Source organism: Cyprinodon tularosa, unplaced genomic scaffold (genome assembly GCF_016077235.1).
Source record: "Cyprinodon tularosa strain WSP-4 unplaced genomic scaffold, ASM1607723v1 ctg318, whole genome shotgun sequence".
NCBI lineage: Eukaryota > Metazoa > Chordata > Actinopteri > Cyprinodontiformes > Cyprinodontidae > Cyprinodon > Cyprinodon tularosa.
The window spans coordinates 1726655-1753635 of NW_024039028.1; the positions used below are offsets into that span (position 1 = coordinate 1726655).

At 44.0% G+C, this 26981-nt stretch overlaps 1 protein-coding gene across 2 annotated transcripts; it reads right to left on the reverse strand.

Annotated features, from left to right (window-relative positions):
* Positions 1-730: 730 nt before the first annotated feature.
* Positions 731-26140, reverse strand: slc38a9 (solute carrier family 38 member 9). Of its 2 annotated transcripts, none has more exons than XM_038292835.1 (15): positions 26081-26140; positions 25161-25281; positions 22261-22390; positions 22069-22187; positions 21931-21994; positions 21759-21852; positions 17456-17626; positions 17006-17065; positions 13338-13535; positions 12655-12762; positions 10445-10551; positions 7054-7167; positions 4704-4852; positions 2799-2888; positions 731-1084 (listed from the first exon to the last, which is right to left on the reverse strand). In XM_038292835.1, the coding sequence occupies exons 2-15, from the start codon at positions 25256-25258 to the stop codon at positions 919-921; spliced, it is 1668 nt and encodes a 555-aa protein (XP_038148763.1). In that variant the 5' UTR covers positions 25259-25281; positions 26081-26140; the 3' UTR covers positions 731-918. The 2 variants fall into 2 exon arrangements, with proteins under 2 accessions (XP_038148763.1, XP_038148764.1); XM_038292836.1 differs by lacking the exon at positions 26081-26140 and adding an exon at positions 25573-25958.
* Positions 26141-26981: the final 841 nt, after the last annotated feature.

The following is a 26981-nucleotide window of genomic DNA, read 5'->3' on the forward strand; positions in this document are numbered from 1 at the left end:
GATGCTCCGCCTTCTGATGGGCCTAAAACAAGCGTAGATCTATGACAGCTAGAAGAGAATGCTGGGCGAGGAACAGTGGAAGCGCTTCAGTCTCTACTTTGGCTACTTGTGCATTTAAACGGCTTCTAAGGTGATTTTATTGGCATCTAAACATCGTTTCTGATCTATCAGATCAACTTTTAGTTTAAATATTTCCAATCAGAACTTTGACATTAAATTCCCACTAGACTGAACAAAAAACCTGCAACCCAAATTCAAAGCAAGTTAATCCTGTGATAAATGTGTTGGTGAAAAAGGGAAACATCTTTAATACTTGATCAGGAAGCTGCTCTGCTAACGAGGAGGTCAGCCGAACTTTTCCATGTTTTCCTGAATGAACAGGGTTCTTCTAACGGAACCAAACCAGAAATCCAGACTCTCTTCCTCCACCCTTTTATTTCCAACAACGCCCCGCCATATTCCTCCGCTGGACCGGTTCTGCTCCACCAGAACCAGGAGCTACGGAGCGTTCTGTCCGAACCTTCGGAAAACCCTGACGTGTTTTTCCAGGGTGGAGTCTCTGCTGGAGGAACGCTCTGCTAGAACCCGACTCCTGCTCCTTTCTGGCTCCTCTGAGGAGGACATCTGGCAGCCATGGATTAAAGCTCCATCAGATCTCTTTCCTAAGGCTCCATCCTTCCCTCTCCATCACTCATCCACCTTTATAGACCGTCCTGCTCTCATGTCTCTGTGGGTAACTTCACCTGCTCTGGACCTCATGCCAGATGCTGAATTAGAAATATTAAAGCAAAATGTTACCGTGTTTCATTTTTATTTTACCGGCCATAGAATCATGAGGTTTTAATACGGGGGAAGGGGAGAAATAAATCTGCAGACGATAAATCTTTGTCTCCTCGTCACCAACTGCAGCTCCAGCCGCTACATGAAGAACTGAGCGATGAGGTTGGCCACGCCCAGCAGGATGAGGGCGCTGTGGCAAATGGCCGACAGCCAGGTGAGCTTCCCCTGCTGCTTCAGGGAAACCATGTGGACTAAAGCAGGGAGCAGAAACACCAAAGCCAGGCCGCAGATGGCGCCAGAAAACCTGCAGAGAGAAACGGAGAGTTAGCTCCACAGGAGGAAGATCAGACCCAACACCGCCCTCTGCTGGACACAATTATATTACACAAACATTTAACCTGGATAGAAAGAGGCTGCGCTGAAGAAAAGATGTGAACCCTGCAGTGATTATGAAGCTACAGTAGAGGATTAGGGCCATTGAAAAAATAAAAAAAGTTAACAGATTTTAAAATTTTATTTCAGGTTAATATTCTGACTTTCATTTCAGAGTTTCTGCTCTTAATGTAGATGGGCACCATGAGGGAAAGATGTGGAGCAACTCAGCTTCACTGACAGAGATGTGAGATGTTTGGGAGGAACAGGAACACATTGGTGGTGACTGTTTTTGTCCCTGAGGATCCCTGCTGATGCTATTTGATTAATGGAAGAGCAGAAGGTGATTAAATCAAGAGAGCTAGTCTGTAAAACAGACATGGCTACGGCTGGATGCTAACATGTTTGTTAGTTGTTAGAATTCTGTCAGGATTCAGAGAAAAGTCAGGAGGGAGGTGTCACTATATTTGGGTAAAAATGGCCGCTCCCAGACTCTGATCACAACAAAAAATTTAATTTTTATACTGATTAACTCTAAATCCATGAAATCACCGCAAACGTATTAGTTTTAGGTATAAATAATGATCCATTGATTATTCCTGCTGACTGGACTTCTCCTTTAATGAAGCTGTTAACAGATGGAGGTTCCAGGTGTCTTAGAGGAGGAGAAAGAGGAAAAACACTAAACTGTCCATCAAGCACAGTTTAAAGGAATAGTACACCCAAAACATGATTAGCCTTCATGTTCTACTCACCCCCATGCTGAACAACACTCTGGAGTACTTTTTTGATATCTCAAATGCATCTGGAGATCTGCGCACTTTCGTCTGGTTTGGTCTGCCGGCTTCCGTAGCGTCATGAACGCGCTTTCAGGAAATCCTATACACTACTGTTTATGCTCTAAAAACATTCTAAATGACTTTGTTTTGAGTAAATTATGGACGCTACCCACTCAGGATACTTGGAATACATTGGACGAGCAGTATGGAGGAATATTGACACGTTTTTTGTGGACTTTTATGGACCTTTCTGCCTCGGGCGCCATAGACCTCCATTATTTGAATGTCAGCAGACAGCAAGAAGCCTCCCAGATCTCCAGATGCATTTGAGATATCAAAAAAGTACTCCAGAGTGTTGTTCAGCATGGGGGTGAGTAGAAAATGAAGGCTAATCATGTTTTGGGTGTACTATTTCTTTAACATCCGTTTTCATCATCATCTTCTTGCTTGAAGGTAGTTTTAGTGTTTCAGCGTTTTAGCGCCCCCCGCTGGTGAGGCCTGGTGTTCAGAGGCTGAAGGTGTAGCTTTGTGACTTTTATTCATAACTTCTAAACAGTTCTTTTCCTCACAGGTGAAGCTGATGTGGATGAAGAAACTAAATGAATTTTACTAAGAGAAATGATCAAAGGAGGCAGAGGCTGCTTTTAAAGCAGAACCGGATGATCCGATTCGTTCTCTCATCAGAGCTTCTAAACGCTCCAAGCTTCAGCAGAGACCTTCTGGAAGCAGCCGGGGTCTCATGGAGCAGATTAAATCCGGGGCCGGGGCCCTCAGGGGGAACCCTGGTCTGGTGGTTAGGGTCTGAGGCCAACAGTCCGCCTGAGGAAGCTTCCCAGGATGACATCACCAACAGAGCCGCATACGTACCGTATAATAGATCCGATGTTGGGGTAAAACATGGCCATCAGAACGCCGGCTGCCACTATGAGAACATTCAGCACCAGAATGTGAATGAAACTGTGGAGAGACGACCAGATGGTTAGCATTTAGCGTTAGCAGAAAACAAACAGCTGATATTTGGAAGAGAGACCTAAACCCAGACGACTCCAACAGCGGATCAGTACCTGAACCGGGAGCAGGGTTAGCTAAAATGCTAAGATAAGATAAGCTGCAATAAGAAACAGCAGCTAGTCTGATTAACTGGTTCAGCTTTAGCCTAGTAAACTAGCCCCCCCCACCAGCGGCCATTTTTCCCTGCGAGTTGGTCTAGCCTCCATCAAAGCCCCAGGCCCTAGAACTGGCCAATCACAACGCAGAGATGTGTTTAGAATTTTTGAATGCAAAGTGGGCGGGGTTCTGAGGACGTGACGACAAAGCTGCACGACGCTGGAGAAAACACAACGAGGAAAATGGCAGCAACTATTGACCAGTAGCATGAACTGCAGCAGCAGCAGCTTTCAATGGAGCGCTCCATTGAAAGCTGCACGTTCTCTTTCTGTTGTTCAATAAAATACGTTCTAAGATAATCTGAGGCCAGAATATCATACTTTAAAGCGTCACTGTATGGTCCATTTCCGATTTAATGCGTAATTAGTAGAGGTGTAAATAATATAAATAATAATCGTTTTGTATCGATGCATCGATCCAACAGCCGACGATCCGATGCATCGACACGTCCGCAAGAGAATCGATTCATGTTTTTTTTTCCTCCGGTCTATTTTTATCCATTTACTCCTGGGCGTAATTCTCCCTCCCGTGCTGCGGTGGCGCTAAACCTATTTTGCCCTCCTACCTCGCTTCCTGGTTATACTCTTACAGCAGTGTGTTGCAGTGAGCTTGATGCAGACATTTTTGATTTATGCTCAGTATTGAAGCGTGGTCTGTGCTACACGCTGTGGGTCAAGATACGGCCGAGGCGGCGAGGAAGTGGGGGCGAGTTTAGTCCGACGACGGAGGGACATGAGGGCCAAAAAGAGCGGAGATCCAGGTGGAAAAAGGGTCTCTAAAAAGGGTTTTTAAAAGAAAATGCATAACGATATTACAGCTTTTGTTGATTTATTTCAAACTTGAAACTTTGTTTAGCCTGTAAGGTGGAAAAAAAAAAAAAAAATTAACCGATTAATCGAATCGAAGTGATGTGATTTACACCCCTAGTAATTAGAAAAACAATTTCCAAAGTTGAGAGGACCGCAGCAACCAGCGGAGCTCCGAGGCTAACGGCAGCCCGTCTGCAGCTGCCCTCTCTCGGCATAGCCGCATGTGAAGGACCGCTGGCTCTGATGCAGATTTCTGACTAAGCTTTGGAAGGATTAGACTTTGGAGTTTTCATTGAAACGTGAGCAGGAAGAGGCTCTACACTCACTCATTTTGAGAAGGACGTATTCGCCGTTTTACCGACAGGCTGGTTGTTTCCACCCCCCCACCAGCTTCCTGTGGTGCTTCCTATGTCACAGTCAGCTGCTCTCATTGGTCAGAGCGTTGGCCAATAGGCACAGACATGGTTTGAAAAGCAACAGGTTGTTCTCATCAACAATCTTCCCATGTCTCATTCATCAAGGCCAGACTAGATTAAACATTTAATCTAATATTTAGTCTGGTTTATCAGGCTAGTTCAGCTTCACCAGAAACATCAAATACAGACGAAGCAGAGAAAAAAAGCTCAGAGGAGGGAGGCCCAGTGGAAAACAGGAGATTAGGAAGCGGACCTGAGCAGACAGACGTCAGTCAGACGTTACAAACAAACATCATGAGGCTCTAAGCTAAATTACTGCACTTTATCATTTAGCCTCTAATAGCAAAGACTGGAGGAATAAACATGTTTTCTTCTCTCACCCGGGATAATGATTTCCAAACAACTGGCTCATGATCTGCACTCGCAGCAGGTAACCCAGGAGAGGGTAGACCGTAATCATCTGGAACAGCAGACACATCCGAGCCACAAACACCATCACGTCGCTGCTGGAGAAGTTATCCAAGAAGTTCTGCAACACGGAGGAAGACGAAGAATGAATGAAGAAAGAGACGGGCCCAATGAGCCACCTGGGTTCTGTCAGACCAGCATACCTATGGTTGACACGCATGAGCAAGACGTATATGGATAAAAAAAACAACTGAAGGTCAGATCACCATCCGCTTAAAAAAAAACCCACCAAAACGTCAGTAATTAAATAGGTTTTTTTGTACCTGACTAAAGGGATAATTTATTACTATGCGATAAGTCAAGATTATTTTTTGTCTAGTCTTCTGCCCTCAGTTATCAGGTATATCTGATTGTGTACAATAAGATTTTGAGCAAAGTTTTTACCATTAAATTATGCAAAAAGGGTCAGACGCAAAACATTTCAGAAACCGTATGTATCAAATACGATACATTTGGCATTACAGGGTTAAGAGTAAAAACACTCTTATTTATATCGTATTTATATGATCTAATATAATCGTGCGTTAGGTTGTCATGCAGTGGATGAGCCCACAGAATCATTGTACCATTTTATAGATGATGTTGATGTCGGTGCAGTTCTTCTAAAAACCACAGGGGGGGTTGATGCTTTTAGCATAATCTCATTTTGTTAAATGGGTAAAGGTGGAGTTTGCTGGTTATTTAAATATTATTACTATTATTTTATTGGCAAGAGTACTTCTTTTTTCTTAGACCGTAGTTTTTTAATATATGTATGCTTTATACTTGGGTGTGTGATATTTTTATCTTGCAGTTGATAAACATAGTAAAATAAATAAATCACAGAGGGGCAGTCATCAACGTAAGGGAAAAGGCAAAAAAAAAGAAAAAATAATAGCTGATGTCCCTCTTCCAAAATGGCCGAGCATAATATTGTTTAAGAATTGGTGGATTATTGAAGAATAATCTGCTGCACAAAAATTAGGTCTGAAACCAACAATTATATAAAAAAAAAGATAAATCAAGTTAATTATTTTTTTTTTCAATTAATAATCAGACTGCCAAAGGTTAAAGAAGATGTTTTATGAATTTAAACCAAGTGAAACTAAAACTTTTCCACTTGAGGAGTTCTGCATAGAGCAGATTGACAGAAGAAAATGAGGTTTTTATGTTAAATTCAAATGTTTATTTATATTTTTACAATCTTGGTTTAATTCCTGCTCTAAGTGAGTCACTCTGTCAGCTAAAGGCTGTTTTAGAGTCTCTATATTCCACTTAAGGTTTAATCAAATACTAAAGTATTTGAAGATTATTTCAATTATGAATTAATCTGATTGTTTCAGCCCTAACAATTCTATTCGGTTTATTTCTATACCTCCAATTCACATCATGTCATCTCAGGTCACTTTCCAGTTCACCAGATCATCCAGTCAGATTGATTCAAAGTTTTCTATCTAAGGAAAACCAGCTGATTGCATCGACTCATTGACTCTTCAGCAATCCCTCACACTAAGCATGCTTGTAGCGACAGTGGAGAGGAAAAACTCCCTTTGAACAGGAAGAAACCTACAGCAGAACCAAGCTCAGTGTGAGCGGCCAATAGAAATATCCAGCCCCCCCACCCCCACCGTGAACCCCATACAGACTTTTTTTTCGTTCTTTTTTTTAAACAGATTAATAAAATGTTTTACTAAATAAGTGCTGAGTGTATTTTAAACTATAGGTAGTTGTTTCAGACTTTATTTATATTTTTAACTGATGGAAAATCTTTGTTTTTACCACCAAGCTTGGCTGATAAATTGGGTGCTGTTCAGTCAGTGAGAGAACAGGAACCAAACTGTTCCACTGGAACCCTCTGCACCGTTTGAGAGAAAAACTTTATATATTCCCATTTGGAACAAGCAGGCATGCACCTAGTGCCACGGCTGCACCGGTGTCCTGTGGGATGCGGCAAATATAAACCAAGCTTTATTTATAGATACATTTTGCATTGCGGAGTCTGGGAAGGTTCTGCCTGATCCATCCATGGTAGCAATGAACATAAACAGGAAGGCTGAACCCAGGAAATACAGCCCATCTGGAACTTCAAATCCTGACCGAAGGACAGAAGCACGATGTTAGAAAAAAACAGAACCGCTTCTTTGGTTTCACATCAGAGAAGATCTGGAACTCTGTTGTCATAGCGTCCGTCTGGGTTTTAGTCTTTTATTTTTTATCATGTTTCAACTTTTCTGTTTATTTAGTTTGAAGTTCAGGGTGAAAGAAAAAAGGTTTGAATCTTACTGGTTCGATGCATTCTTTGGAGAGAGGCGGCGAGGGGAAGGCAGCAAAGATCAGCACCCCCACATACATATACGTCCCTCCGACGAGAAGGTACGCCACAGAGAGGTCCCTCACCTGCAGCACATCCATGACACACGTTAGCGAAGGAACCCCTGGAGGAGTCACATTTGTTCAACTTCACTGAAATTTGGGGCCGTTGGTGAAGAACGGCTGCTGTGTTCACAGAAACCTGGTTCTATGCAAACGGACCTCAGATCCCCATTCAGTCTGATGGATCTGTCCAGTCAACACATGATCTACTGGCAAAACAATCTGCAGGTGAAGATCTCAGTCATCCCGGTCATGGTCATTCAAAAAAAAAAAGTAAAAAAATCAATCCACTGGTTTGTTTCCCAGTTTGAAGACGTTTCTCTTCCATCCAGGAAGCTTGAGTTTTTCAGAGACTCCAGCAACATGTGGGATGGAGATGTTTTTGCGTTTAATCTTCTCACCGTTATGTTCTACTGCGTTTCTTTTGGATTTCAAAACAAAGTCCAGTGGATTGTTTTTTAACTTCTTTGGAACTCTGAAACAATCATTTCCTCTGCTGGTTCTATGAAAACCAACCAGCATGGTTTCCGTTCCATAATCTCCTGTTATCAGTATTGCAAACAGCTTTGCTTCAGGTAGAATAGTTTTAACCTGGAGAGATCATTACAGTTAAAAGTGTTCAATCAAAGGATCCGTCTTCTAAAAGCAAACTTTCCATCTTCTTATTCCTCTGATGAATAGAAATCTGCTTTAGACTTTAATAATAGGAAGAAACACTAATCCAGATCCTATTCTATGCTTGGAAAGAGACCCAATGTTTAGCAAATGCAGCTGATTTTTAAATCTTTTTAAAGGGGTGATAGAATGGTTCTATAGGGTATCTGGTCCTTCAGGTCTCAGATAGGGTGATAGAATGATTCTATAGGGTATCTGGTCCTTCAGGTCTCAGATAGGGTGATAGAATGATTCTATAGGGTATCTGGTCCTTCAGGTCTCTAATAGGGTGATAGAATGATTCTATAGGGTATCTGGTCCTTCAGGTCTCTAATAGGGTGATAGAATGATTCTATAGGGTATCTGGTCCTTCAGGTCTCTAATAGGGTGATAGAATGATTCTATAGGGTATCTGGTCCTTCAGGTCTCAGATAGGGTGATAGAATGATTCTATAGGGTATCTGGTCCTTCAGGTCTCTAATAGGGTGATAGAATGATTCTATAGGGTATCTGGTCCTTCAGGTCTCAGATAGGGTGATAGAATGATTCTATAGGGTATCTGGTCCTTCAGGTCTCAGATAGGGTGATAGAATGATTCTATAGGGTATCTGGTCCTTCAGGTCTCTAATAGGGTGATAGAATGATTCTATAGGGTATCTGGTCCTTCAGGTCTCTAATAGGGTGATAGAATGATTCTATAGGGTATCTGGTCCTTCAGGTCTCTAATAGGATGATAGAATGATTCTATAGGGTATCTGGTCCTTCAGGTCTCTAATAGGGTGATAGAATGATTCTATAGGGTATCTGGTCCTTCAGGTCTCAGATAGGGTGATAGAATGATTCTATAGGGTATCTGGTCCTTCAGGTCTCAGATAGGGTGATAGAATGATTCTATAGGGTATCTGGTCCTTCAGGTCTCTAATAGGGCGATAGAATGATTCTATAGGGTACCTGGTCCTTCAGGTCTCTAATAGGGCGATAGAATGATTCTATAGGGTATCTGGTCCTTCAGGTCTCTAACAGGGCGATAGAATGATTCTATAGGGTATCTGGTCCTTCAGGTCTCTAATAGGGCGATAGAATGATTCTATAGGGTACCTGGTCCTTCAGGTCTCTAATAGGGCGATAGAATGATTCTATAGGGTATCTGGTCCTTCAGGTCTCTAATAGGGCGATAGAATGATTCTATAGGGTATCTGGTCCTTCAGGTCTCTAATAGGGTTATAGAATGATTCTATAGGGTATCTGGTCCTTCAGGTCTCTAATAGGGCGATAGAATGATTCTATAGGGTATCTGGTCCTTCAGGTCTCTAATAGGGTTATAGAATGATTCTATAGGGTATCTGGTCCTTCAGGTCTCTAATAGGGCGATAGAATGATTCTATAGGGTATCTGGTCCTTCAGGTCTCTAATAGGGCGATAGAATGATTCTATAGGGTATCTGGTCCTTCAGGTCTCTAATAGGGTTATAGAATGATTCTATAGGGTATCTGGTCCTTCAGGTCTCTAATAGGGCGATAGAATGATTCTATAGGGTATCTGGTCCTTCAGGTCTCTAATAGGGTTATAGAATGATTCTATAGGGTATCTGGTCCTTCAGGTCTCTAATAGGGCGATAGAATGATTCTATAGGGTATCTGGTCCTTCAGGTCTCTAATAGGGCGATAGAATGATTCTATAGTGTATCTGGTCCTTCAGGTCTCTAATAGGGTGATAGAATGATTCTATAGGGTATCTGGTCCTTCAGGTCTCTAATAGGGTGATAGAATGATTCTATAGGGTATCTGGTCCTTCAGGTCTCTAATAGGGTGATAGAATGATTCTATAGGGTATCTGGTCCTTCAGGTCTCTAAAAGGGTGATAGAATGATTCTATAGGGTATCTGGTCCTTCAGGTCTCTAATAGGGTGATAGAATGATTCTATAGGGTATCTGGTCCTTCAGGTCTCTAATAGGGTGATAGAATGATTCTATAGGGTATCTGGTCCTTCAGGTCTCTGATAGGGTGATAGAATGATTCTATAGGGTATCTGGTCCTTCAGGTCTCTAATAGGGTGATAGAATGATTCTATAGGGTATCTGGTCCTTCAGGTCTCTAATAGGGTGATAGAATGATTCTATAGGGTATCTGGTCCTTCAGGTCTCTAATAGGGTGATAGAATGATTCTATAGGGTATCTGGTCCTTCAGGTCTCTAATAGGGTGATAGAATGATTCTATAGGGTATCTGGTCCTTCAGGTCTCTAATAGGGTGATAGAATGATTCTATAGGGTATCTGGTCCTTCAGGTCTCTAATAGGGTGATAGAATGATTCTATAGGGTATCTGGTCCTTCAGGTCTCTAATAGGGTGATAGAATGATTCTATAGGGTATCTGGTCCTTCAGGTCTCTAATAGGGTGATAGAATGATTCTATAGGTTTGCCGAGAAATGAGGAGTTGATGGGGTTTGATCTTCTCTGTACGTCCATTTCACCCCCTGAACTATCATTATTCATCTATGACAATGGAAACTCTGCATTCTATGACCCCTTTAAACTTTTAGCTCAACAATAAATGAAAAAGTCCTTCTAAAGAAACTGTGTCTGATTCAGAGAGAGCATGGCTCTGTCTGGATCCAACCAGAGAACCCCTCTGGGCTCAGGCTCACATTATTCTCCTGGTTCTTGTTGCTCTTCATCAGCGTGATGATGCAGTTGTGTATGAAGAAGGCCAGAGTGAGGACACCAGTCAGCTGAGGGAAGAGCAGCCTGAACTCTGCAAAAACAACAAGAAGACAATCAAAACCGCCATCTTGGTTGAAATGGGTCAGAGATCTGAATGGACCCCCGTGATGAAATTAACAGAACCCAGGATTCAAGTAAATGCTTGGTGGAGATGCTTTTAGTAGCAGAATTGTTGGAAGTGCAGGTTTCCTGGAAGATGAGTACAGGTCCTTCCCAATAAATTAGCATAGTGTGATAAAGTTCATTATTTTCCAGAATGTAATGATAAAACGTGAACATTCATATATTTTAGATTCATTGCACACTAACTGAAATATTTCAGGTCCTTTATTGTCTTCATACGGATGATTTTAGCATCCAGCTCATAAAAACCCAAAATTCCATTCTCACAAAATTAGCATATTTGTTCTTAATACAAAAATCAACCTTCAAATAATTGTGTACAGTTTTTCACTCAATACTTGGTGGGAATCCTTTATCAGAAATGGCTGCTTCAATGCGGCGTGGAGGCTATCAGCCTGCTGAGGTGTCATGGAGGCCCAGGATGCTTCCATAGCGTTTAGCCTTTAGCTCATCCACAGTGTTGGGTCTTGAGTCTCTCAACTTTCTCTTCTCAATATCCCACAGATTCTCTATGGGGTTCAGGTCAGGAGGTTGGGAGGCCAATTGAGCCCAGTGATACCAGTAAACCATTTACCAGTGGTTTTGGCTCTGTGAGCAGCTGCCAGGTGGTGCTGAAAAATGAAATCTTCATCTCCATAAAGCTTTTCAGCAGGTGGAAGCATGAAGTGCTCCATAATCTCCTGATAGCTGCATTGACCCTGCCCTTGATAAAACCCAGTGGACCAACACCAGCAGCTGACATGGCGCCCCAGACCATCACTGACTGTGGCTACTTGACTCTGGACTTCTGGCATCTTGATTTCCAAATGACATGAAAAACTGAGCAACAGTCCAGAGCTGCTTCTCTGTAGCCCAGGTCAGGCGCCTCTGCTGCTGTTTCTGGTTCTAAAGTAGCTGACCTGGGGAATGCGGCACCTGTAGCCCATTTCCTGCACACGCCTGTGCACGGTGGCTCTGGATGTTTCTACTCCAGACTCAGTCCACTGCTTCCGCAGGTCCCCCAAGGTCTGGAATCGAAACTTCTCCACAATCTTCCTCACGGTCACCTCTTCTTTTGTGCAGCGTTTTCTGCCACTTTTTCCTTCCCACTGAGGAGCCTTGATGCAGCAGCACTCTGGGAACAGCCTATTGGTTCAGAAACATCTTTCTGTGTCATAGCCTCTTGCTTGAGGGGGTCAATGATGGCCTTCTGGACAGCAGGCAGGTCGGCAGTCTGACCCATGATGAACCAGGCTGGGAGTTTTAAAGGCCTCAGGAATGTTTTGCAGGTGTTTAGAGTTCATTTGTTGATCCGGATGATTAGGTGCATAGCTCGTTTAGAGACCTTTTTCATGATATGCTAATTATGTGAGATAGGAATTCTGGGTTTTCATTAGCTTTGTGCCAAAATCATCCGTATGAAGACAATAAAAGACCTGAAATATTTCAGTTATCATGCAATGAATCTAAAATATATGAATGTTCAAGTTTTATCATTACATTATGGAAAATAATGAACTTTATCACAATATGCTAATATTTTGAGAATGCCCTGTATTTGTACTTGACTTGAGGAGATATGTAAACTCATAAAAATGAAATAATAAAAACAATCTAGAAATAAGTAAAAAGTTCTTAAGTGAAATGTATTTAGCCTTAATTTGAGCAGGAGATAAGATTATCCACCAATGGAAGGAGTATTTTTACTTCTTGCAATTGAAATAATGCAATCAATGCAATATTTTTTTCTTATTTTAAATGTAAATCGTCTTTTTCAATTGGCAAAGTTCCTCACTTACCTCCTCAATTCAGGAAAAGATGCACTTATTTTAAGAATAATTGACATTTTTTGTAGTGCATCGTATTCTTCTTCTTTTGAAGCAAAACTCAAATTTCGCCTGGCTGATTTTTAGATCAATCTTTGCAGTGAAAACACGATGTGCATGCTGCTGCTTCTGCAGGGTCGCCAGGCAACGCTTGGCTGCAGCGCCAGCGAAGGGACAGACAGGCAGCCTTCACTGCAGACACATACCTGGAACGAAGAGCTCAGAAGGATCAAACCAGTGGAACTCCAGGTGGAAGCCGAGGCGGGCGGCTTGGATGGTGACCAGAACGATCAGGTAAACCACAGATATGGTGCCTAAAGGAGGGAGACGTAGTGAGCAACCAGTGAAGGACCTTTAAAGAAGCCAGACCGCGGTCTGGTCGCACTGACGCTGGAGGATTAGAACAGCGCTGCACCAACCAGCTGCTAACAGGAGCTCCTGGAGACGCGAGGTTTGCTCCACAGATCGTCTCCAAATGACTGGAAGGTTTTTATTCAGCAACAGAAATAAAACCGATCCTGTTTCCACTGCTTCCTCCCCTTTCCTGCCAGTTTATGTCTGGTTGTTGATAATGTGACGCGTTCAATTCTCCATTGCAGTTTTTCGAAATACCAAAATGTAAAACCTCCTCCTCCAAACACAGAAACTTTTATCTAAACATGCATCTTTTTCTAAATATGGATCTTTCAATTTAATCAATTTGTTTCCATGGTTACAGTTTGCACCATTTGAACATGGATGATAAATAAAAAGCTCTGAAAAATCTAAATCTATGTTCTCTCCTGCTTCTCATCCATCATGCAGTTTGTTGAAACCCAGCTTCCTGTGATGCGCATCATCATCATCATCGCCTGCAGTGGCTCCACTGGTGGCGCTTGAATCTACTTACCGAAGAAGGTGAACCTGGCGAAGAAGGAGGCGGAGCGAAAGCAGAGCAGCGGCAGCAGCAGGATGATGAGGTAGAGCGGGATGGTGCCGGTTTTACTCCAGTAGACCTCAAAGCCGCCGTCTGACGTGTGGTTTCCAGTGGCGCCCAGATACGACGTGCCGTTTACTTCAGGGTCGGTTCTGGGGTACGGACAGATCACTGCAGGACAACAAGGGGACATTTATAAACTAGATTTTCCCCTGGAGGTCGTCTGTCAGCCTGATCTTACAGGTTACTGGACATTTGACCTGGGACTGTCCCTGCTGAGGAGGACGTCTGCCTCCGCTTCACGCCGCCTCAAATTAAGAGCTGCAGACACGGTGAGCAGCTCCAGAAACACGTCTCCATATACAAACACTAAACCCCAGAACATTTCAAACAAAACAGAACGTTAAACAGAGACTAGTTCATCCTAAAGACCAAACCTCCAGACCGAATTTGAGCAGAGTGGATAAAACCTGGAACTAAACGCTATTTCTGACATTTTGAACTGAAAAATCTTCCTGGATGGAAGAGAAACGTCTTCAAACTTTGAAACAAAGTCCAGTGGATTGATTTTTGAACTTTTTTGCAATGACTTTAATGAACTATTTAGATTGAACTGGATGGTTTTTATGAACAGGCTGAATAAAAGGATGGAACTGCATCCTGATCAGGAAGGAAATCCTTCCAGTGTTTTTCCATCCGTGGATCTAAAATCCGTGGTAGCGTGTGGGGATACGCATCCCTCAGCCCCGATGCAGCCCTGCAGAGCCTGGCCTTCGCCACATACGGACCAGACATCAGGTTTCATCTTTGGTACAGGAGCTTCTAGAAGATGCTAAAGGTGATCCAGGATGTGAGGAGCTAACCAGGCTGTGAGGGGAGCTAACCAGGCTGCGGGGAGCTAACCAGGCTATGAGGAGCTAACCAGGCTGTGAGGAGCTAACCAGGCTGTGAGGGGAGCTAACCAGGCTGTGAGGAGCTAACCAGGCTGTGAGGAGCTAACCAGGCTGTGAGGGGAGCTAAACAGGCTGTGAGGGGAGCTAAACAGGCTGTGAGGGGAGCTAACCAGGCTGCGAGGAGCTAACCAGGCTGCGAGGAGCTAACCAGGCTGTGAGGGGAGCTAACCAGGCTGTGAGGGGAGCTAACCAGGCTGTGAGCAGCTAACCAGGCTGTGAGCAGCTAACCAGGCTGTGAGGGGAGCTAACCAGGCTGTGAGGGGAGCTAACCAGGCTGTGAGGAGCTAACCAGGCTATGAGGAGCTAACCAGGCTGTGAGGAGCTAACCAGGCTGTGAGGAGCTAACCAGGCTGTGAGGGGAGCTAACCAGGCTGTGAGGGGAGCTAACCAGGCTGTGAGGAGCTAACCAGGCTGTGAGGGGAGCTAACCAGGCTGTGAGGGGAGCTAACCAGGCTGTGAGGGGAGCTAACCAGGCTGTGAGGGGAGCTAACCGGGCTGTGAGGAGCTAACCGGGCTGTGAGGAGCTAACCGGGCTGTGAGGGGAGCTAACCGGGCTGTGAGGAGCTAACCGGGCTGTGAGGGGAGCTAACCGGGCTGTGAGGAGCTAACCAGGCTGTGAGGGGAGCTAACCGGGCTGTGAGGGGAGCTAACCGGGCTGTGAGGGGAGCTAACCGGGCTGTGAGGGGAGCTAACCGGGCTGTGAGGGGAGCTAACCGGGCTGTGAGGAGCTAACCGGGCTATGAGGAGCTAACCGGGCTGTGAGGGGAGCTAACCGGGCTGTGAGGGGAGCTAACCGGGCTGTGAGGGGAGCTAACCGGGCTGTGAGGAGCTAACCAGGCTGTGAGGAGCTAACCAGGCTGTGAGGGGAGCTAACCAGGCTGTGAGGAGCTAACCGGGCTGTGAGGGGAGCTAACCAGGCTGTGAGGGGAGCTAACCAGGCTGTGAGGAGCTAACCGGGCTATGAGGAGCTAACCGGGCTGTGAGGGGAGCTAACCGGGCTGTGAGGGGAGCTAACCAGGCTGTGAGGAGCTAACCGGGCTATGAGGAGCTAACCGGGCTGTGAGGGGAGCTAACCGGGCTGTGAGGGGAGCTAACCGGGCTGTGAGGAGCTAACCGGGCTGTGAGGAGCTAACCGGGCTGTGAGGGGAGCTAACCGGGCTGTGAGGAGCTAACCGGGCTGTGAGGGGAGCTAACCGGGCTGTGAGGGGAGCTAACCGGGCTGTGAGGAGCTAACCAGGCTGTGAGGAGCTAACCAGGCTGTGAGGGGAGCTAACCAGGCTGTGAGGAGCTAACCAGGCTGTGAGGAGCTAACCAGGCTGTGAGGAGCTAACCAGGCTGTGAGGGGAGCTAACCAGGCTGTGAGGGGAGCTAACCAGGCTGTGAGGGGAGCTAACCAGGCTGTGAGGAGCTAACCAGGCTGTGAGGGGAGCTAACCAGGCTGTGAGGGGAGCTAACCAGGCTGTGAGGGGAGCTAACCAGGCTGTGAGGGGAGCTAACCAGGCTGTGAGGAGCTAATCAGGCTGTGAGGGGAGCTAACCAGGCTGTGAGGGGAGCTAACCAGGCTGTGAGGGGAGCTAACCAGGCTGTGAGGGGAGCTAATCAGGCTGTGAGGGGAGCTAATCAGGCTGTGAGGGGAGCTAATCAGGCTGTGAGGGGAGCTAATCAGGCTGCTGGGTCATCATGTCAGTAAAAATCACCCACAGCTACAGATCACTCATCTGGAGACACTGAAATCTGCACTGTGATTTCATCACGCCTCGCTGACTGTTTACTAAAGCTAAAAGTGAACTTTATTACAGGGCTGTGTCCAAAGCGGGGGCTGGGGGGCCTTTTTTGGCCGCTGAACTGACTCCTGAAAGTGTTTCACAAACAGAGGATTGGCCTTTTGACCTTCTCCTCCATTCTTTATTACAGTAATGAAAGCAGATCCTGTTCTGAGACCTGAAGTGATTCCATGTTTAGATCCGCAGAGCGGCGCCTGGCGGCGCTCTCAGATCAGCGTCGTATGTAGCAACAGCCTCAGCTGCACGTCGCCACCTTAGACCACCTGGCCCAAATCACACCAACCGTGGCAGCTTCCTGTTCTTAGTGGGCGGGGCTAAAACTATTTCATCCAATAACGGCTCATTCTTTTTCACTTTAGCCCAAATTAGACTTTTTTTAAAGTTTCATCTCTTCATACACTATATCTGATTATATTCTTTTTATAAACCTTTTATTTAATCTTTTAGTAAAGCATCTTAAATGCCAACGATAATCACATTTAATGAATTTTAATCCCAATTAAGACCTTAATTTAAAAAAAATTATTATTTAATAACTGTTAATGATTTTTAATGACCTACAGAAACTCTGCCTTAGACTTGGTTAGATGGAGACGTTTTTTAGAAACCCAAAGTTTGGACATAAGCTTCAATGGAACCAAGAACATATTTGGATTATCCTAATTTGATCAAATTAATGTTGATTCAAAAACAAAAGGAAAAAATTATTTAACTGACAAATTATTCCCAGATTTATAGATTCTGCAACAAAAACGCTCAAAAAGCAAGATGGATGTTTTTTCTTCCTGTCTGATTTTCACAGAAACACATCGTTGCTCTCAGACCATCAGCTGAGATAAGGGCTTCAGTTGCAGACGCCCCCTGGAGGTCAAAGGTCAAGTTCCCTGGAGCGGCGGCGGCTTACCTCTAACAGAACCGTTGGTCCCAAACTCGGAGTCGGATGTGCTGACGTTGTGGGCGTTGTCTGGAAGCAGGAAGACAGAGGTTTAAAAACATCACCTGTGTTCTGTGGATTCAATCAGACAAACTCAGACATGCATATTTTAAAAGGAGCAGACATTCTGCAGAACCCAAAACCACAGAGAATCAATATTTAAAAAGGTTTTACGAGGCAGCAGCTCCTGGTTCTGACCAAAGAAACGTTTCACAGTAATGAGAGACGGTTTAACTAGTTAAACATTGTTAGGAAGACTTGAAGTTAGAGGCTCCAGGAGGAATGAGACAAACATCACAGCTGAGTCAGCATCCAAGGTTTGCTGAAGTAAGCAGAAGGATAGAAAAGCAAAGCAGATTTCCTCCTGAACCATGTGACCCAGAGAACACGGAGCGAGTAGAACTGATGAGGTGGACTCACTGTAGATGAACTGCCCGGTGTTGTAGAGGAAGTTGGACATGAGGACCCAGTAGACCACCATGGCTCCAACAAGGGACACCATGGAAAACAGCAGGCTGGACCACTGGCCACACTTCCCAAAGTAGAACCTGCAGACATCCGGGAACTCCCAGTTGGACGTGTCCTCGCCCTCTGAACAAGAGACCACAGAGGTCAATAGGTCAACCTGCTGCTCAGGGTCCGCATCAGCTTTTAGCTCAACTAGTGGAAAAATACGATTAACTAGAGAGATGTTTAAATTAGGACTGAAACAAGTCATCGGATTAATCCATTAAATAATCACCAACTAATTTAAATAATTAATTAATCGTTAACTGGAGAACAGTAATAGAGCGGCCCACTTAGAGCAGCAATTATACCAAGACTGGAAAAACATATATATGAACATTTTGCATTTAAGAAAACATTTCATCTGTCGATCTGCTTTTATCCTACTGAGGAGTAAAAGGACCAGGCTGGAGATTTAAATATAGGAATAAAGTCATAACATCATGGGAATAAAGTCGTAAAGTTATGAGAATAAACTTGTAAAAGTACAAGAATAAAATAGTAAAATTAAAGGAATAAAGTCTTACCATTACAAGAACAAAATCGTAACATTCTGAGAATAAAATTGTAACATTTGGAGAATTAATTCATAACATTACGAGAATAAAGTCATAAAAGACAATAAAGTCGTAATCTACCGTAATTTTCGGACTATAAGCTGTGACTTTTTCCCCATTTTTCGACCTTGCGGCTGATATAACAATGCAGCTTATCTATGGACTTTTACAGCTAACAGCCACTAGGGTAATACCTAAATCTATGGATTCTACCATCCACCATTTTGACGGCACATTTGCTTCAACACACAAGCCGCGCGGAAATGCGGAGCTCCTCCGGAAGCAGACTGTTGTTCTGTACCACTGGCGGTGGTACGAGACAGAACGAAAGTGATAAAAGACGGACATTGCGAGCACAAGACAGTTTGTGTTAAACATAAAAAACCTGCGGCTTATAGTCCGGTGCTAGCCTGACGTACAGGTGCTGGTCATAAAATTAGAATATCATGAAAAAGTAGATTGATTTCAGTAATTCCATTTAAAAAGTGAAACTTGTATATTATATTCATACATTACATACAAACTCATATATTTCAGATGTTTATTTTGTTTAATTTTGATGATTACAAATGACAACAAATGAAAATCTCAAATTCATCATATCAGAAAATTAGAATATTGTGAAAAGGTTCAAAATTGATGGCCCCTGGTGCCACACTCTAATCAGCTAATTAACTCAAACCACCTGCAAAAGCCTTTAAATGGTCTTTCAGTCTAGTTCTATAGGCTACACAATCATGGGGAAGACTGCTGACTTGACAGTTGTCCAAAAGACGACCATCGACACCTTGCACAAGGAGGGCAAGACACAAAAGGTCATCGCTAGAGAGGCTGGCTGTTCACAGAGCTCAGTGTCCAAGCACATTAATAGAGAGGCGAAGGGAAGGAAAAGATGTGGTGGAAAAAAGTGTACAAGCAAGAGAGATAACCGCACCCTGGAGAGGATTGTGAAACAAAACCCCTTCAAAAATGTGGGGGAGATTCACAAAGAGTGGACTGCAGCTGGAGTGAGTGCTTCAAGAACCACCACACACAGACGTATGAAAGACATGGGTTTCTGCTGTCGCATTCCTTGTGTCAAGCCACTCTTGAACCACAGACAGCGTCAGAAGCGTCTTGCCTGGGCTAAAGAGAAACAGGACTGGACTGCTGGTGAGTGGTCCAAAGTCATGTTCTCTGATGAAAGTAAATTTTGCATTTCCTTTGGAAATCAAGGTCCCAGAGTCTGGAGGAAAAGAAGAGAGGCACTTCATCCACGTTGCTTGAAGTCCAGTGTAAAGTTTCCACAGTCAGTGATGGTTTGGGGTGCCATGTCATCTGCTGGTGTTGGTCCATTGTGTTTTCTGAGGTCCAGGGTCAACGCAGCCACATACCAGGAAGTTTTAGAGCACTTCATGCTTCCTGCAGCTGACCAACTTTTTGGAGATGCAGATTTCATTTTCCAACAGGACTTGGCACCTGCACACAGTGCCAAAGCTACCAGTACCTGGTTGAAGGACCATGGTATCCCTGTTCTTAATTGGCCAGCAAACTCTCCTGACCTTAACCCCATAGAAAATCTATGGGGTATTGTGAAGAAGAAGATGCAATACACCAGACCCAACAATTCAGAAGAGCTAAAAGCCACTATTAGAGCAACCTGGGCTATCATAACACCTGAGCAGTGCCACAGACTGATCGACTCCATGCCACGCCGCATTGCTGCAGTTATACAGGCCAAAGGAGGCCCAACTAAATACTGAGTGCTGTACATGCTCATACTTTTCATGTTCATACTTTTCAGTTGGCCAACATTTCTATAAATCCTTTGTTTTTATTGGTCTTCAGTAATATTCTAATTTTCTGATATGATGAATTTGAGATTTTCATTTGTTGTCATTTGTAATCATCAAAATTAAACAAAATAAACATCTGAAATATATGAGTTTGTATGTAATGTATGAATATAATATACAAGTTTCACTTTTTAAATGGAATTACTGAAATCAATCTACTTTTTCATGATATTCTAATTTTATGACCAGCACCTGTAGTCCTACTCAATTCTAGTCAGAATGAGTCTGATGCTGCTCCATAGAGCTGTGATTATGGGGCGTGTTTCGAACGAACCAGGAAAAAAAATGCCTCTGCACTCAATTGGATAGACCTACAACCAATAAGAGCAACGGAGTGCGTGACGTATCTTAAGCGAGGCATAGTTGTTGTCCACAAAAATCAAAGCGTGCAGTTTCACGCCTAGAATAAGAAGATGAGACTTGATCGCGTTTCTCTGTTCCTCTTTTAAAATTAATTTGCTGTCGATATCTTCTAGAACAGACCTAATAGCAGAATCTACTCACCTCAACTCTCCAGTGGCAGCCATTATTGTTGTCACCCAAACCGCGCTTTGGTGACGTGGTTGATTACATTACTGTTGATCATCTGTCCATCATCGTATAAAGCCCGCCCTGACAATTTGATTGGATCGCCAGAGGGTGGGCGATCATACTCCCACTACTATTGAGCAGAGCCAGACCGAACTTCCCGACCTCAAACCTTGTGGGCGGGACTAAGTTCGGAATGGCACCCAGGCTAGTCCGGTGCGGCTCGAATTTGTACAAATCATGCAATTTCGCTTCTGCTGCTTATATTTAGGTGCGGCTAATAGTCCGAAAATTACGGTAATAAGAATAAAGTCATAAAAAAAAGAATAAAGTCGTAACATTACAAGAATAAAATCATTAATTTTAGAGAATAAACTTAAAAAATGATGAGAATAAAGTCATCATACGGCGGAATCGTTTCAGATAGAAAGCTTCGACCAGCAGATGACGGCCGACCAGCTCCTCCAATCACCTGATATTTCCTGTTTTTTACTGATATTTCCTGTTATTTGTCAAACCGATGCCAAAGTATAACTTCACAAGATGCTCAGTATTCCTAATTTTAGAGAAGACAGAGCCTCTTGTAAGAGTTTTCATAAAATATAATTTATTCTCATAATATCACGACTTTATTGTGATATTTTTTTAATCTCTAGTCTGGGCCTAACACTTCCTGGTACTATCCAGAACTCCTTAAGTGGAAAACTTATTTCCCTTGGTTTAGTATTGTAAAAAGTCTTTTATCTGATTATTAATCGATTAATAAAAAAAATATTCAGAAGATGAATCGATTTGCCAAATAAAGTTTAGTTGCAGCCGAGTTAAAATGAAGCTGAAGCCTGGAGTCCATCAGCAGCTCAGCTTTAAAATCCAAAAATATAAAGTAAAGTCATTTGAAATGATTTAATGAACAATCTGATTTCTCTGATTCCCTTCTGTTCCTTTTTCCATCCATTCTTCCTCAGTGGTTTTATTTCCTCCACCTCCAGGATGTGATGTTTCCGTCTCACACCTTTAACGCCATCTTTGTTCAGTCCGATCAACACATTAGATCCTTTTCCTGTGACGCTCCACTGCAGGATCATAAACACATTCTGCTAGCTTTATGGGACGTCTGCTGGCAGGTTTACTGCACTGTTTGCAGCCTGTTGTGTAACTGGTGTCCAGTATGAGCCTTTGCTCAGCAGTGGGAACATCTGGGACGTTCAAACAGCTCCGACCAATCAGAAGGAAGGAAATGGGATCAAAGAGAAACCTTCTTCATCCCGCTGGAGGAGCTGCTTTAGCAGGACTTACTGATGGCCTTTGGTGATTTGATGACGATGTAACAGCAGTAGAGCATGATGAGGCCGGTGAGGATGAGGATGATGATCCCCAGAGTGAAACCAGCCTAAAGAAGAGAATCCATTCAGCTCACAGCAGAACATGCAGCAAACGTCCAACCACAGGAAACAGAAAGCCGCCCCACCTGCTTCATCCCCCAGGGAATGCTGAGGATGGACGTTCCCATCATGGTGTTCCAGATGGCAAAGCTGCAAGGAAACACAGGAAGTCAGCAGAGGCGTGAGGGCCGGCGGATACGCGTCCCGCGTTTCACAGGCCGTACATGGTGACGATGCTGGGATTGCTGGAGGCCGGGTCGCTGTCCGACACCTTGAAGGCCGTCCCCAGAGGACTGTAGATGTACATCTCCTCGGCTGTGGGGATCACGTGGTTGGGAGGACTCTGAAGGGGGAAAAGAACGAGGAATAAGGAACGGCTTGATTAAGAATTGAAAGCGGCGTACGAGCAGACCCACCAGCACGGCATCGGAGGAGCCCGTCAGTCTGCTGTAGTACTGCACTCGACTGTTCAGGACGGCGGCCTCGGCGGAGATCCGCTCCTGTGGGTCATCACTCACGATGTTCCTGGGCTCCACATAGAACGGCCTGCAGGTCCCAAACACAGCGTCACAGGTGGAGACGGTCAGGATTAATCCGGATTACAGCAGGAAATCTGGAAGCAACCTTAAAAATTCAGTCAGGCTGAATTTTTAAGGTTTAGAGTTCATCCAGGAGCCGGTGCCGTTTTTTACTGCCCTAGAATCACCGAGCAGGATGCAGGCCAGCTTGAACGAACAGCGGCGGGCTGAAGGAACAGCGGCGGGCTGAAGGAACAGCGGCGGGCTGAAGGAACAGCGGCGGGCTGAAGGAACAGCGGCGGGCTGAAGGAACAGCGGCGGGCTGAAGGAACAGCGGCGGGCTGAAGGAACAGCAGCGGGCTGGACGTGCCACGTTCCTGCTCTGCAGAGGTTGATGCAGCAGAAAGTGTTTGTGATCCCTAATGACCCAGAACTGGTTGGTCTCTGTGAAATACCAGACTGGATTAAATTCACACCCACTGCTGATGGAGGGACTAATGCAGAGATGGAGCTCAGCTCACACCTACTTCCCAGAGTCTACGGTCTGTGTGACTTCCAGGAAGCCTGGAGAAAAACACGTCTGCTTCTTATCAGGTTAAAACATTCAGGGAGAAAAAGATGGAGGGAACGAAAAACAGACGGGAAAAACTAGGAGACTTCAATCCAGGAAGATCTGGATCCCTCCGAGTGTCGGCTATGCAGGACTGTTAACCAAGGGAAGGATTTAGGCAAAGACAGGCAGGGGCCCTTTGAATGGAGAAGACATCAAACAGCCCCATTCTCCAGATGTAGAAATGTTAATAGAATAGACATCCATTATCTGTTCTAGGTTGTGTCCCTCTCTTCTTGTTCCTTTTCTTCTTGTTTTCCTCTCTCTGTTTTGTACTCAGCTGACTTTTCATGCTGTCTCTAAAGGAATGAAAGATTTTTTCCAAGCACTAAGCTCACTTAGCTGATTGCTCCTTCCTGTGTTTCCAAAAAGGCCAAAGTAAATAACCCAGTCCTTCTTTTCACTGTAGACAAGCCATGATCTGCTTATCTGTTCTCCATTTTTCATTTGGATGAAATAATAGCTGCATGAATCATGACAGCAGACAAGATAGAGGAGAGCAGGAGGCGGGGTTACCAATCTACTGGCTCTGGAGAGCAGAGTTCGCTGCTTTTAGATGTTGTCTCCAAAGTCTCCAGTAGCAGAAAAAAGTCTCTAGATTTGGCGCTAGGAGCTTTTTAGAAATCAAAGTGCTAGAGGGGTCTGAAAAGTGGCTAAATATAGCGACTAAAGCGCTAAGTTGGCAACACTGCTCTTTGCATGGTTTGTTTTCAAATGGTTTGCTGCTGTCTGTTTGGACCTTTCTGAACATGTGCAGCAAATGGACTGATCCAATATGGTGGACACTGAAGGGGGGGGCTGAGACACACTTAATATTATCAGCGTTCTGATGGCATTTTAGCCAAAAACATAATTAATGTGAACAAATAAGGAATAGTTGTATTAACCATACATGTAAACAGAGTTTTATGGGGCCCCCAGGAACTTGGGGCCCTAAGCAAAGGTAAAACATCCTCAGGCCTGCAGGTCGCCTCACAGCAGCAGGAACCGCCCCTCCTCCCTCCCCCTCCTGCTATCACAGCACATCTTAACGGTGATTAAATCAGTGCTTCCCAACCTTTTTGAAACTATTGGAGCATTTAATTATTTCCATCTCAAATAAAAATAAAAACATCATAAATATTTTGTCTTGAAGTTAGTTAGGATTCTAAATAAATATAAAATAAAATCATCATATAAACCTGTATTTATTAAACTCTGAGTAACTCCCCTATAACCACATTTAAACTGGATGAATTAGAAACAAAATAATTTCAGTCAGAGGATGAATTTAAAGGAAAAACTCACTTTTTGGTTGATAAACGTGTTTATTTATTTTCTCTAAAGCAGAACAGATCCCAGGCTGTTTTATTTGACTTCCTAAGACATTTCTCAGTTAGATCCTGCCACGCAACGCTATAAAAGACGGAAGTGGAAAGTTCAAATGATCCAAACTTTCTGTAAACCCAGTAAGGTCGTCCCTCAGCGCTGGTTCCTGTGCGTTTAGTTTCTATGGAAGCCGGATGGTTGAGAACTTCCTGAAAACAGGGATCCAGACCGGCGAGCTCCCGTCATATACCGGATCTTCTGCAGGTTTTTTTACTCGCCTCATAACAAGTTTCATTTCCTGATTAAATATGATTGGAAATCCTGTGCTATGCTAAGCTAAGCTAAGCGTTTTAAACACACTTCCAGTCCTTTTAAAGATTCTCTAGTCACTCAACACGTCATTTTTGCTGTTTTTTTAGGACGAGTAGCAGCAAAGCTATTTTCATAAAGAGCTCAGTGATTATTTTGTTTTTAGTTGGTAAAAGAAGCAGAACATCTCCCCACCGATGGGTCAGAGGTCAGTCAGTTGCCTTTTGTATCTATGCTTCTTTTTCTATGTCTGCTTCTGTCTCCTTGAACCCCAGTGGGCCTCAGCAGATGGCCGCTCACACTGAGCCTGGTTCTGCTGGAGGTTTCTTCCTGTCCAAAGGGAGTTTTTCCTCTCCACTGTCGCTACAAGCATGCTTAGTGTGAGGGATTGCTGAAGAGTCAATCAGTCGATGCAATCAGCTGGTTTTCCTTAGATAGAAAACTTTGAATCAATCTGACTGGATGATCTGGTGAACTAGAAAGTGAACTGAGATGACATGATGTGAATTGGAGCTATAGAAATAAACTGAATAGAATTGACCGGGAGGCGCGGAGGTTCGGGGAAATCTACCTTTTAGCTCGGCTGTCCAGGGAGCCAGCGGAGCCTCTCTGCGATAAACCCTCCCCAGAGGGCTCTGAGCCCAGCAGAGGTCTGCAGTCGTCCTCCATCCTCACCTTCAGCTCATCACCGTCTGCAGAGAAACAAGAAGCCGCGTTCAAATAGGAATCAGGACTTAATGAGATGATTGAACGAGCTGCAGTTTCCTTCCTCCTTCATGCTTCTGTCACTGCTGGCAGACATTCAGCTGAGAGAGCAAAACCTCTCAGTCTTTACAACCACAGGAAACAGCCTGACTCAGGGCGTTCAGAAGCAGGAAGTCCAGAAATAAGGAACAAGATTCAAATTTACAGACAATATTCATCATCTAGCAGGATGACGTGGAGCTTTGGCTCAATTTAAACCCCAAACTGGAAAAACTCACCTTCTGGTTGTATTTAGTGTCACCGACAGGCTGGTCAGAATGAACCTAATAATAATAATTAGTTAAAATAATAATAATGTAATTTCATTTAGTGGAAGATGCAGAGAAACGGGCTGATTTAGGAGGATTTACTTCCGCCTCTGAAGCTCAGATCCAACAGAAAGCAGCTTTTAGCTTTCAGTAAACAAACACAGATGATGAGTGTCACCTCATCTCTGTCCCCCACACTACAAACACTCATCCACAGATGGTTCCGCTTCATTTGCGCCGCATCCAGCTGCTCCTGGAACCAGATGTTCCCCGAACCAGCTGCCCGGTTCGGTACCATCACCGACCCAGAGCCAGTCCCTGGAGCCCGGCCGGCCGGCGGTGGCTGACAGCAGGCGGGACCCGGAGCTCAGTGCTGACTGCCATAGCTGAGCTTCAACAACTAACTTTATAAACAACAACAACAACAGCAGCAGGCCTCTGACTGTAAACGGAGCGGGAAACAATGAAGCGAGCTCACCTGGAGAGGAGAGCAGAGGAGGCTGCTAGCTCTGCTGCTAGCTGAAGAAGTGATACCAACCAGCGGCAGCCAATCAAATCACCTGTCAGACACGCGCAAACACGTCACACAATGGGCGGGGAAAGAACTGACTGCTGTACAGGATGAGGCTGCGGTCCAATTCCTGGGCTCTGTTCGAAATCCTGGGACGCATCCTCCAAGGACGCGGTCTACCTAGACTGGATCCTCCGAAGTCCTTGAAAATAAGGAGACCGGAAGAGTTTTGGCTGTAAATGAAAACTATAAAATAAACTTTACTGTTTATTTATTTCTTTTTTATTATAAAGTGAACAAAGACTGCATTCATGAGAATCCAGAGTGGAATAAATGTTCCAACCACCTGGAGCAGGAACAGATAAAATCAAATGTAATGATAGAAACCTTAGTCAGTTAAATAACCTGCTGCTGTCATTCTGCACATCTCTGATGTTGCTGCTATTTTCTAATATCCATTACTGTAAAAATGTCCATAGCTGCATATTGGTTATTTATTCTCCAGTTTTATATTGTTAAAACACTTTACAGGATTTTATTGTTTATATTTTAACTCTTCCCTATTATGTTATTCTTATAGATTTTTCTAAGCTCCTCATTTGTGTGACCATTTTCAATAATCTTTCTGCTGCTGTAAATTTGCCCATTGTGGGACAATAAAGGGATTTTCTATTCTATAAAAGGGGTAGAAATATATAAGTAAATCTAAACAATGTATGTATAAAGAATATATCTGCAAAATCTCTAATATTCAACAACAAAAAATACGTAGTTAAGCATATTGTGCAAAACAGCAATAAAAAGATAAAACTCCTATCAGATTTATAGTCCCCCCCCTGCAGATATATTAGAATCTGTCCTTTAATTC